General features: G+C 43.2%; 2 protein-coding genes across 3 annotated transcripts; both read left to right on the top strand.

Moving 5' to 3' along the window:
• Positions 1 to 1,608: 1,608 nt before the first annotated feature.
• On the top strand, positions 1,609 to 6,977 carry LOC124277529 (tyrosine-protein phosphatase 11-like). Its single transcript, XM_046713239.1, has 6 exons — positions 1,609 to 2,529; positions 2,672 to 2,769; positions 3,084 to 3,209; positions 3,320 to 3,465; positions 6,466 to 6,470; positions 6,871 to 6,977. Exons 1-6 carry the CDS (start codon positions 2,457 to 2,459, stop codon positions 6,957 to 6,959), a joined length of 537 nt encoding a protein of 178 aa, XP_046569195.1. The 5' UTR covers positions 1,609 to 2,456; the 3' UTR covers positions 6,960 to 6,977.
• On the top strand, positions 6,966 to 11,673 carry LOC124277530. 2 transcript variants are annotated; one of them, XM_046713241.1, is made up of 10 exons: positions 6,966 to 7,001; positions 7,093 to 7,236; positions 7,634 to 7,667; positions 8,553 to 8,616; positions 9,059 to 9,182; positions 9,267 to 9,392; positions 9,500 to 9,642; positions 10,529 to 10,664; positions 10,820 to 10,918; positions 11,528 to 11,673. In XM_046713241.1, the coding sequence occupies exons 6-9, from the start codon at positions 9,282 to 9,284 to the stop codon at positions 10,889 to 10,891; spliced, it is 462 nt and encodes a 153-aa protein (XP_046569197.1). In that variant the 5' UTR covers positions 6,966 to 7,001; positions 7,093 to 7,236; positions 7,634 to 7,667; positions 8,553 to 8,616; positions 9,059 to 9,182; positions 9,267 to 9,281; the 3' UTR covers positions 10,892 to 10,918; positions 11,528 to 11,673. The 2 variants fall into 2 exon arrangements, with proteins under 2 accessions (XP_046569197.1, XP_046569198.1); XM_046713242.1 differs by lacking the exon at positions 11,528 to 11,673 and having other exon boundaries at positions 10,820 to 10,949.
• The last annotated feature ends 1,084 nt before the right edge of the window (positions 11,674 to 12,757 follow it).

The raw sequence follows: 12,757 nt of genomic DNA, 5'->3' as shown, positions 1-12,757 counted from the left end.
GGTTTACAAGTCTTCAATGAGAATGTAGCTAACAGGGTTTACAAGTCCTCAATAAGAATGTAGCTAACAGGGTTTACAAGTCCTCAATGAGAATGTAGCTAACAGGGTTTACAAGTCCTCAATGAGAATGTAGCTAACAGGGTTTACAAGTCCTCAATGAGAATGTAGCTAACAGGGTTTACAAGTCCTCAATGAGAATGTAGCCAACAGGGTTTACAAGTCCTCAATGAGAATGTAGCTAACAGGGTTTACAAGTCCTCAATGAGAATGTAGCTAACAGGGTTTACAAGTCCTCAATAAGAATGTAGCTAACAGGGTTTTACAAGTCCTCAATGAGAATGTAGCTAACAGGGTTTACAAGTCCTCAATGAGAATGTAGCTAACAGGGTTTACAAGTCCTCAATGAGAATGTAGCCAACAGGGTTTACAAGTCCTCAGTGAGAATGTAGCTGACAGGGTTTACAAGTCCTCAATGAGAATGTAGCTAACAGGGTTTGCAAGTCCTCAATGAGAATGTAGCTAACAGGGTTTACAAGTCCTCAATGAGAATGTAGCTGACAGGGTTTACAAGTCCTCAATGAGAATGTAGCTAACAGGGTTTACAAGTCCTCAATGAGAATGTAGCTAACAGGGTTTACAAGTCCTCAACGAGAATGTAGCTAACAGGGTTTACAAGTCCTCAATAAGAATGTAGCTAACAGGGTTTACAAGTCCTGAATGAGAATGTAGCTAACAGGGTTTACAAGTCCTCAATGAGAATGTAGCCAACAGGGTTTACAAGTCCTCAATGAGAATGTAGCTAACAGGGTTTTACAAGTCCTCAATGAGAATGTAGCCAACAGGGTTTACAAGTCCTCAATGAGAATGTAGCTAACAGGGTTTACAAGTCCTCAATGAGAATGTAGCTAACAGGGCTTTACAAGTCCTCAATAAGAATGTAGCCAACAGGGTTTAGTTTACAAGTCCCTCAATGAGAATGTAGCTAACAGGGTTTACAAGTCTTCAATGAGAATGTAGCTTAACAGGGTTTTACAAGTCCCTCAATAAGAATGTAGCTAACAGGGTTTACAAGTCCTCAATGAGAATGTAGCTAACAGGGGTTTACAAGTCCTCAATGAGAATGTAGCTAACAGGGTTTACAAGTCCTCAATGAGAATGTAGCTAACAGGGGTTTACAAGTCCTCAATGAGAATGTAGCCAACAGGGTTTTACAAGTCCTCAATGAGAATGTAGCTAACAGGGTTTACAAGTCCTCAATGAGAATGTAGCTAACAGGGTTTACAAGTCCTCAATAAGAATGCGTAGCTAACAGGGTTTACAAGTCCCTCAATGAGAATGTAGCTAACAGGGTTTACAAGTCCTCAATGAGAATGTAGCTAACAGGGTTTACAAGTCCTCAATGAGAATGTAGCCAACAGGGTTTACAAGTCCTCAGTGAGAATGTAGCTGACAGGGTTTACAAGTCCTCAATGAGAATGTAGCTAACAGGGTTTACAAGTCCTCAATGAGGAATGGGTAGCCTAACAGGGTTTACAATCCTCAGTGAGAATGTAGCTGACAGGGTTTGCAGATTCAGGAGAGTCAGTACTGTGCCAGTGGATGTATGAGCCCTAAGATCGCTGCCAAACGGTTAACTACAAACATTGGTCACGGGGCATCCAATCCGCAGAGAAGTGTACTCCATTGACTGAAAAAGAATATTTCCTCCAATCTCTACTTCATACTATCAGTCACCTGTCTCTGTGAATTTGCTGTTCAAAGTTAAAACACCAGTGCAAAGATATACCATGTCTTGACTATCCTCAGAAATATCTTCCACCTGAGGTTTAGGGTTACAGCTGTTGATATCACACGAATGGACGCTGAAAGTCAGTGATGGCAGCAGGTGTTCTCGAAAAGAGTAAGCAGATCCCGTAGATCCTGCCTTACCAGAAGCATCCGTCATTCCCTGTCTGAAGCACCTTCCACCCAGGACACCCAAGTCCTAACACTTCATGTTAGAATCCCTGATCTTGTATCTGGATTAGGCAGCACCTGTCTATTTTCGTAGTTTGGTTTCACCTGGGTGTTATTCCCACAGTAGTCTGACACCCGACGATACATCGGAATGCTGTTGACAGCGGCATGCAAATTAATTTACCTGTTTAAATGTTTTGGAAACACACAAAAGCAGACAAAATACCTGCAGCCATGACAGAGTGTGTTAATGGGCTTATAGAACATACAATATCCTAACAGGCTGGCAGAGAGAAAATGAACCCTGCAGTCGGAAGATTTCATGACCTGTAGATATACTGAGGGAACAAATAAGGGATCACATGAAAGCACAAGTGTTCCCTTATTTTTTTCCAGGTTTCTTCACAAGCTTTGCATCACATAGCTTGTGAAGAAACCTGAAAGAAATAAGGGAACACTTGTGCTTTCATGTGATCCCTTATTTTTTTCCCTCAGTATATATGCTTCGTCCTCAGTGGTCATATTTCATATTTCAGGGATTCACAATGGATCAAGCTTATATTGCAGCACAAGGTCAGATTACATGCTATTATCTTCAGAATCGTTGGTAAAATACTATTACAGAATTTACTGTTTTCTATACTCTTGTTTTTAACAATATGAAAAGTGAACATACCAATGTCACCAATCAGAATCGTACTTCTGTGTTCGCCAGCACCAAACAGGAAAACGGTAGGTGACTTCTGGAGAATGATCTACGAGAAGAACTTGACAAGAATCGTGATGCTGACGAACCTGACAGAGGCAGGAAAGGTAGATGCAGTTCCATGTGCCATGCGCAATGTTCCATGTTCTATGTAGGTAGATATTGCTATGACTGTGGTAGATGGAGGGGTGGGAATTATCTGCTGTTATCAAGGGTATCTTAATATACCACCCAAAAGAGACTCTATCACCCGTCACTAAAAGGTCCCTGGGTCTTCGTTTAGTGAAGTATTCGTCATTAAAACATCGTCTTCGCATTTCTTTTTTGCATGAGCTTCATATTGTCATCTGAAGATTTACAGTAGAACCAGACATTCCATTTCTTATCATTCCACTACTATGAATGTACAATTGGACACCAGGTGAAGTGTGTCCCCTACTGGTCAGACACGTCGGACCTGAACGTGGACGTCCTCACCATCTCCGTCACCAACATCAGTCACAGAGCTCACTGGGTCTTCCGGGAACTCAAAGCCACATTGAAAGAGGTACATATAAAGATAAAGCATTTAGAGAATCACAATCGTAACATAATACAGAGAAATCCTTGTAAAAAAATTGCTAAAAGTAACACTTGTAATTGCATGTATTTCTACAGACTGGCGAGAGTAGAGTGTTTCATCATTTCCACTACACAAAATGGCCAGATCATGGAACGCCAGAGGAAACGCCACTGATGGAGTTCGTTTGGAGGATACGAAAGACACCGAACCCTGACAATACGCCCTTGATGGTGCACTGCAGGTATGTGGAACACACCATTAGTATACATGTGCGTTTATATCTCAACGTAATCATTCATCAGTACAATCTCTGTGTACTTGCCGGGAAATAGATTTGTACGTGAATTTGATCTCGACTCTGCACTGAAGCTACAATACGCTTCTTTCCAGAATGCTCGTATCCAATCCTTATCCGGCAATACACTTCCCTCCACAGTGCTAGTATCCCATCCTTATCCCACAATGCACTTCCATCCACAAAGCCGGTATCCCATCCTTATCCCACAATACACTCCCTCCACAGTGCCAGTATCCAATCCTTATCCCACAATACACTTCCCTTCACAGTGCCGGTATCCCATCTTTATCCCGCAGTACACTTCCATCCACAGTGCCAGTATCCCATCCTTATCCCACAATACACTTCCTCCACAATGCCAGTATTGCGTCCTTATCCCACAATACACTTCCTCCACAATGCCGGTATCCATTCCTTATCCCACAATACACTTCCTCCACAGTGCCAGTATCCAATCCTTATCCCACAATACACTTCCCTCCACAGTGCCAGTATCCCATCCTTATCCCACAATACACTTCCTCCACAGTGCCAGTATCCCATCCTTATCCCACAATACACTTCCTCCACAGTGCCAGTATCCATTCTTATCCCACAATACACTTCCTCCACAGTGCTGTAGTATCCATTCCTTATCCCACAATACACTTCCTCCACAGTGTTATGGTATCCCATCCTATCCCACAATACACTTCCCTCCACAGTGCCAGTATCCCATCCTTATCCCACAATACACTTCCTCCACAATGCCAGTATCCCATCCTTATCCCACAATACACTCTCTCCAAAGTGCCAGTATCCCATCCTTATCCCACAATACACTTCCCTCCATAGTGCCAGTATCCCATCCTTATCCCACAATACACTTTCTCCACAATGCCGGTATCCAATCCTTATCCCCCATATACACTTCCTCCACAGTGCCAGTATCCCATCCTTATCCCACAATACACTTCCTCCACAGTGCTAGTATCCCATCCTTATCCTTTACAATACACTCTCCACAGTGCCAGTATCCCATCCTTATCCCACAACACACTTCCTCTCCACAGTGCCAGTATCCCATCCTTATCCCACAATACACTTCCTACACAGTGCCAGTATCCCATCCTTATCCAACAATACACTTCCCTCCACAGTGCCAGTATCCCATCCTTATCCAACAATACACTTCTATCCACAGTGCCAGTATCCCATCCTTATCCAACAATACACTTCCCTCCACAGTGCCAGTATCCTATCCTTATCCAACAATACACTTCTATCCACAGTGCCAGTATCCCATCCTTATCCAACAATACACTTCTATCCACAGTGCCAGTATCCCATTCTTATCCCACAATACACTTCCTCCACAGTGCCAGTATCCCATCCTTATCCAACAATACACTTCCCTCCACAGTGCCAGTATCCCATCCTTATCCAACAATACACTTTCTATCCACAGTGCCAGTATCCCATCCTTATCCTACAATACACTTCTCCACAGTGCCAGTATCCTATCCTTATCCCACACAATACACTTCTCCACAATGCCAGTATCCAATCCTTATCCCACAATACACTCCCTCCACAATGCCAGTATCCAATCCTTATCCCACAATACACTCCCTCCACAGTGCCAGTATTCCATCCTTATCCCACAATACACTTCCTTCACAGTGCCAGTATCCCATCCTTATCCAACAATACACTTCCCTCCACAGTGCTAGTGTATCCTATCCTTATCCAACAATACACTTTTATCCACAGTGCCAGTATCCCATCCTTATCCCAGACAATACACTTCCCTCCACAGTGCTAGTATCCCATCCTTATCCTACAATATACACTTGTCCTCCACAGTGCCAGTATCCTATCCTTATCCTAACTATACACTTCTATCCACAGTGCCAGTATCCTATCCTTATCCCACAATACACTTCTCCACAGTGCCAGTATCCCATCCTTATCCAACAATACACTTCCTCCACAGTGCCAGTATCCCATCCTTATCCAACAATACACTTCTATCCACAGTGCCAGTATCCCATCCTTATCCCACAATACACTTCCTCCACAGTGCCAGTATCCCATCCTTATCCTACAATACACTCTCCACGTGTGTGCTAGTATCCCATCCTTATCCTATATATACACTTCTATCCACAGTGCCAGTATCCCATCCTTATCCCACAATACACTTCCCTCCACAGTGCCAGTATCCCATCCTTATCCTACAATACACTCCCTCCACGGTGCCAGTATCCCATCCTTATCCAACAATACACTTCTATCCACAGTGCCAGTATCCAATCCTTATCCCTACAATACACTTCCCTCCACAGTGCCAGTATCCCATCCTTATCCTACAATACACTTCCCTCCACAGTGCCAGTATCCCATCCTTATCCTACAATACACTTCTCTCCACAGTGCCAGTATCCAATCCTATCCCACAATACACTTCCCCTTCCACAGTGCCAGTATCCAATCCTTATCCCACAATACACTTCCCTCCACAGTGCCAGTATCCCATCCTTATCCCACAATACACTTCCCTCCACAGTGCCAGTATCCCATCCTTATCCCACAATACACTTCCCTCCACAGTGCCAGTATCCCATCCTTATCCCACAATACACTTCCTCCACAGTGCCAGTATCCAATCCTTATCCCCCTATACACTTCCCTCCACAGTGCCAGTATCCCATCCTTATCCCACAATACACTTCCCTCCACAGTGCCAGTATCCCATCCTTATCCCACAATACACTTCCTCCACAGTGCTGTGTATCCAACCTTATCCCCTTATACACTTCCTCCACAGTGCCAGTATCCCATCCTTATCCCACAATACACTTCCCTCCACAGTGCCAGTATCCCATCCTATCCCACAATACACTTCCTCCACAGTGCCAGTATCCCATCCTTATCCCACAAAAGTACACTTCCTCTCCACAGTGCTGGTATCCCATCCTTATCCCACAATACACTTCTGCACAGTGCCAGTATCCCATCCTTATCCCCCTATATACTTCCCTCCACAGTGCCAGTATCCCATCCTATCCCACAATACACTTCCATCTCCACAGTGCCGGTATCCCATCCTTATCCCACAATACACTTCTCCACAGTGCCAGTATCCCATCCTTATCCCCCTCTATACACTTCCCCCTTCACAGTGCCAGTAGTATCCATCCTTATCCCACAATACACTTCCTCCACAGTGCCAGTATCCCATCCTTATCCCACAATACACTTCCTCCTACAGTGCCAGTATCCCATCCTTATCCCACAATACACTTCCCTCCACAGTGCCAGTATCCCATCTCTATCCCACAATACACTTCCCTCCACAGTTATCAGGTATTGGCCGGACAGGGACGTATATCGCCGTGGACTACCTGCTGGACCGGGCGATGGCTGACCAGAAGGTGGACGTGTTCGATTTGTAAATCTCTATGAGACAACAGCGGAGAAATATGATTCAGACCAAGGTATGTCACAAAATATGTCTGTTGTACTGTCGCATGTGACCATATCTCATCATTTTAGTCCATCAATAAAACCCCTTGTCTTATGATACAGGAGCAGTACGCATGCGTGTACACGACCCTACACGAGGCAGTGATGATGGGGGACACGACCTTGACCTTACCTGAATTTAGACAAGAAAGACGAACAAAGAAGGTGTTCAAGATGGGGACCACATCAGTATCTCAGATGATGCAGGTGCGTGTTTGTTTCACTGATTCTGTTAGGAATCCCAGAGTTAGTGAGTCACACCGGCAATATTCCAGCTATATCGTGACAGGAATACAAGATATCAGTTATACATCACGACACTGGCGTCAACAAGGAGGGTTGGTAAATGTGCAGTTATACACCAAATTAAGTAACTATGATACTTGTACTTGCTGAATATATAGCGATAACTCAATGAATGTAGAGACAACTGTTTTTCATAAGTGCAAAGCACTGAAAGTCCATTGTATTTTGTTGTGCTGTCGGGGACTGTAGTTGAACAGCAGTTGTACAATACACACAATCTTGTAACTCATGGCACGCTGCACCTTTGCATCAATATATCTCAGACATGATATGGACACTGTATGTTTTTGTCTTTCAGAGAGTTAAAGTCAGCATCAAAGAACGTAAGTCAGGTAAGAACATTTCCTCTGGGCTGATAATTTCTTTGCAATGTACACTGATATCATGGTCACATTATGTAAATGGTTTTAACTTCTTTGAGTGGCATTTTAGAAGTTGGGAAGTACAATATAGAACAAACTTTATGGATAAAAAGAAGTTGTTATCCATAAAGTTTGTTCTATATTGTAAATGGTTTTAGCATTCACCCCGAGTCATGCGCTTCGTTTATGAGTGAGTTAAAATTTGACACCGTATCGGCAATATTACAGCCATATAGGGATGAAAACAAGGTAATCAATTTAAAATATTTGTCGACACGGGACAGTATAACTAACTAGACTATCACAGATATATGTTTAAAACTAGTAATTAAATCTAAAATACTTTAACTATGGAGGATGATGCAATATTAAAAATGCTATAGATCGCCAACAACTGAAGGTAGATCTCCATACTAGGAACCATGGGGACTTACAGTACCTTTGCTTCATTGATGGGTATCAAAAAGTTCGTGGAGGAAAACAAGAACGGATGTATGTCGTAATGTAAATAGTTTCGATGGCGGGTACTACGGGCAGGATATGTTGAACCCTTGCTCGAACACCGGGTGTCATCATTGATTTTCAGTGATCCGTTCCTGTAATCTTCACCAATAGTGTGCCTTTTACACCCAATGGAATCTGTAATTTAGGCTGGTTATTCTGTGGTTATTTTTGTTTATTTCCAACTTTAGTGACACCTCAATCAAGGGTATGATACTGAAAACACCTAAAATCGTTTGAGCGGGAAATGAGGCATTCGGTCCCATGATGAGATTTTAGAATACATGCCACTCCTTAAGGAAATATTTATTCTGAAAACCCTTTGCCTTAATTATATCTTTTTGTGTTTGACAGCTGGGCGCATCGAGGGCCGTATGGGGTGAACGGACGGACAGACATCTTAGCCGTGATGATGCCAGTAAGTATACCGACTCCTCCCCGCGCCATGTACAGGTACAACGTGTGAGTGAGTCAGTTTAGTTTTACGCCACACTCTGCAATATTCCAGTTACATGGCGACAGTTTGTAACTAATCTAGTCTGGACTAGACAATCCAGTGATCAACAGCACGAGCATCGATCTTGGCTGTTGGGAACCGATGACATGTGTCAACCAAGCCAGCGAGCCTGACCACCCGATCCCGTTAGTCGCCTCTTACGACAAGCATGGGTTACTGAAGATCTTGCCCGGATCTTGATATTCAATAGATATATTCAACAATTGGTACCTATGTCGAATGTACTCACGTCTTGAGAACTGATCATCACACATATTACCTCAATCAATAATGTTTGTATTTTATGTCACATATGTACGAGTTTTATTCATATGAAGCGAGTCTTGCATTTGTTCTCCTTCAGTCCCACCTGTCCATGAATGGCTACCTGTTAACTGAGGCCCTCCGTCACCACGGCGTCTCTGTTCTGGAAACTCACAGAGGAACAGGAGTCTTCCACTGTCATTGTCCTGCCAGACTCGCTCCAGGTGAGATGAAATACTCTGAGAAGCGTTTAGAGACTGCAACTGGAAAGAACTGATTTGATGTGGATGTAAATGTTGATATTTCAGAATCTGGCTGGCTACATGCCTTCTCTAGGACACAGCCTGGACCAGGGAACGGTGATCGTGTCTTGTTCTACAGAGAACACACTCAACTCAGACATCGTGCTCCGGAAGATCAACAGGCAGATGGAGGTGGGACGTTGTTGCATGCTCCTACATTACTTGTCATAGAATATTACGCACATTAAATACTTACCCATTTATGGCAAATAATGTATACTGAAATCTTGGGTTCGCAGGGCAGTGAATCTTCACAACTGGTGCACGTGTACCTTCTGAAGACCTTCCGGAAAGATGATCATTCCTCTCTGTTCTACCTCCTGGATCAAGTTGACCTCAACACAGGGGAAGATAACTCTCATCCACTAACAGTTATATTCAGGTTGAACATATTTGAAAAATATATTTGTGACAAAAGTTGGCCAAATTAATACGCAGTATAAGATAACTCTTAATCTAAAATATACATTACGGAAATTTGGAAGTGCCACCAAATTATTTTTGTTTTGTTTTAGACATTTTATTCATTCACCCCTGTTACAAAGCATTTACATTCATAATATTTGATGTAATCGGTACTTTACACTTTACTTGTGGGTTTTAGTACAAATGACACACACGCACGCACGCGCACGCAAACACAAGCCCCTTTTAATATCTGGCATAAACTTCAGATTATATTTTTGGTCTTAGACATGAAAAATAAACAAAAGAATAGAACATTTTACTATTGCTGCTTTCCTGAAGGAAATATTATATGATACAAGATCCAAGACTGGTGAAATTTATCAACAGTACAAGTGCTTAAGGATATGTCTTTTCCTATTTTATATCTGACAAAATGTTCCTTTGAGAATCTTTTAAACTGTGGTTTACATTCCTGATGTTTACATTTGTATATGAAAAATTAGGCAAACAACAGAATAAAGTCAAATATTCTGTCTGTAACAATGTTTTCCTTTACACTAAACAATATCAATTCTATACCAAGGTTCATGATACATATATGTGAACATTTCATTATCCATGAGCAGAGATCATTCCAAAACAACCGGATAAACTTACAATCCCACAACAAGTGGGTAATTGTTTCGCTATCTGTTTGGCAAAATGTTCATAAATCATTTTCTATGTACTTCATGTTAAATAAGTAAGTATTGGTTGTAAGAATTCTATGTATTATTCTATATTGAAACCAACCAATTTAAACTTCTTGTGTTGTTCGAATCATTTTAGAGTAGAGACTGATGAAGTTTTTTGTCCAACAGTGAAAATGAACGGCGATCAGCGACGTTGTTCTGTATCCTCAGCAACATCGTGCAGGGCATGAAGTACGACAACGTGGTGGAGATCTACAACCACATCAGACAGCTGGGACACCTGTGTGATAATGATCTCTCTCAGGTAGACATCAGAACGACCAAAGTAATCATCACTGACACCGTTACTGTGATGTATTGAGTTAAATCAGCTGTTGCTGTACAGAGTTAGCTGATAATAGTCTTATAACAATGTTCCTATATGTTTACAATGTATGACACAGTGACCTTATCTTCCAGGCTGACGTCTCGCTGTGTTATGACATGGCGTCATCGTATCTGGAGACACAGAATATTTACGCCAACATGTGATGGGGTCCAGCATCACTGACCACGTACATCCACTCTGAACATGTCCAGCATCACTGACACCGTTACTGTGATGTATTGAGTTAAATCAGCTGTTGCTGTACAGAGTTAGCTGATAATAGTCTTATAACAATGTTCCTATATGTTTACAATGTATGACACAGTGACCTTATCTTCCAGGCTGACGTCTCGCTGTGTTATGACATGGCGTCATCGTATCTGGAGACACAGAATATTTACGCCAACATGTGATGGGGACCAGCATCACTGACCACGTACATCCACTCTGAACATGTCCATCAGTACAACTAGCATCATCCTATCTGGAGACACAGAGTATTTACGCCAACATGTGATGGGGACCAGTACCACTGACCACGTACTTCCACTCTGAACATGTCCAGCATCACTGACCACGTACATCCACTCTGAACATGTCCAGCATCACTGACCACGTACATCCATTCTGAACATGTCCAGCATCACTGACCTCGTACATCCATTCTGAACATGTCCATCAATACAACTAGCATCATCCTATCTGGAGACACAGAGTATTTACGCCAACATGTGATGGGGACCAGCACCACTGACCACGTACATCCACTCTGAACATGTCCAGCATCACTGACCACGTACATCCACTCTGAACATGTCCATCAGTACAACTAACATCATGCTATCTGGAGACACAGAATATTTACGCCAACATGTGATGGGGTCCAGCATCACTGACCACGTACATCCTATCTGGAGACACAGATTATTTACGCCAACATGTGATGGGGTCCAGAATCACTGACCACGTACATCCTATCTGGAGACACAGATTATTTACGCCAACATGTGATGGGGTCCAGCATCACTGACCACGTACATCCACTCTGAACATGTCCAGCATCACTGACCTCGTACATCCACTCTGAACATGTCCAGCATCAGTGGCCACGTACATCCACTCTGAACATGTCCAGCATCACTGACCACGTACATCCACTCTGAACATGTCCAGCATCACTGACCACGTACATCCACTCTGAACATGTCCAGCATCACTGACCACGTACATCCACTCTGAACATGTCCAGCATCACTGACCTCGTACATCCACTCTGAACATGTCCAGCATCAGTGGCCACGTACATCCACTCTGAACATGTCCAGCATCACTGACCACGTACATCCACTCTGAACATGTCCAGCATCACTGACCACGTACATCCACTCTGAACATGTCCAGCATCACTGACCTCGTACATCCACTCTGAACATGTCCAGCATCACTGGCCACGTACATCCACTTTGAACATGTCCAGCATCACTGGCCACGTACTTCCACTCTGAACATGTCCAGCATCACTGACCTCGTACATCCACTCTGAACATGTCCAGCATCACTGACCACGTACATCCACTCTGAACATGTCCAGCATCACTGACCACGTACATCCTATCTGGAGACACAGAATATTTACGCCAACATGTGATGGGGACCAGCATCACTGACCACGTACATCCACTCTGAACATGTCCATCAGTACAACTAGCATCATGCTATCTGGAGACACAGAGTATTTACGCCAACATGTGATGGGGACCAGCACCACTGACCACGTACATCCACTCTGAACATGTCCAGCATCACTGACCACGTACATCCAATCTGGAGACACAGAATATTTACGCCAACATGTGATGGGGACCAGCATCACTGGCCACGTACATCCACTCTGAACATGTCCAGCACCACTGACCACGTACATCCACTCTGAACATGTCCAGCATCACTGACCACGTACATCCACTCTGAACATGTCCAGCATCACTGACCACGTACATCCACTCTGAATATGTCCAGCATCACTGACC

The sequence above is a fragment of the Haliotis rubra genome, unplaced genomic scaffold (assembly GCF_003918875.1).
Source record: "Haliotis rubra isolate DU_JTF1 unplaced genomic scaffold, ASM391887v1 Scf2225, whole genome shotgun sequence".
Taxonomy (NCBI): domain Eukaryota; kingdom Metazoa; phylum Mollusca; class Gastropoda; order Lepetellida; family Haliotidae; genus Haliotis; species Haliotis rubra.
This window is presented reverse-complemented; position numbering and strand designations above follow the sequence as displayed.

Bases quoted from the DNA above. Each gene is read 5' to 3' on its own strand.
- LOC124277529 (XM_046713239.1), top strand. From the start codon at position 2,457: ATGCTTCGTCCTCAGTGGTCATATTTCATATTTCAGGGATTCACAATG. The intron at 2,770-3,083 runs GTAGATGCAGTT...ATTGGACACCAG, and splicing joins ACCTGACAGAGGCAGGAAAG to GTGAAGTGTGTCCCCTACTG. The intron at 3,210-3,319 runs GTACATATAAAG...GTATTTCTACAG, and splicing joins TCAAAGCCACATTGAAAGAG to ACTGGCGAGAGTAGAGTGTT.
- LOC124277530 (XM_046713241.1), top strand. From the start codon at position 9,282: ATGCCTTCTCTAGGACACAGCCTGGACCAGGGAACGGTGATCGTGTCT. The intron at 9,393-9,499 runs GTGGGACGTTGT...TTGGGTTCGCAG, and splicing joins AGATCAACAGGCAGATGGAG to GGCAGTGAATCTTCACAACT. The intron at 10,665-10,819 runs GTAGACATCAGA...CTTATCTTCCAG, and splicing joins GTGATAATGATCTCTCTCAG to GCTGACGTCTCGCTGTGTTA.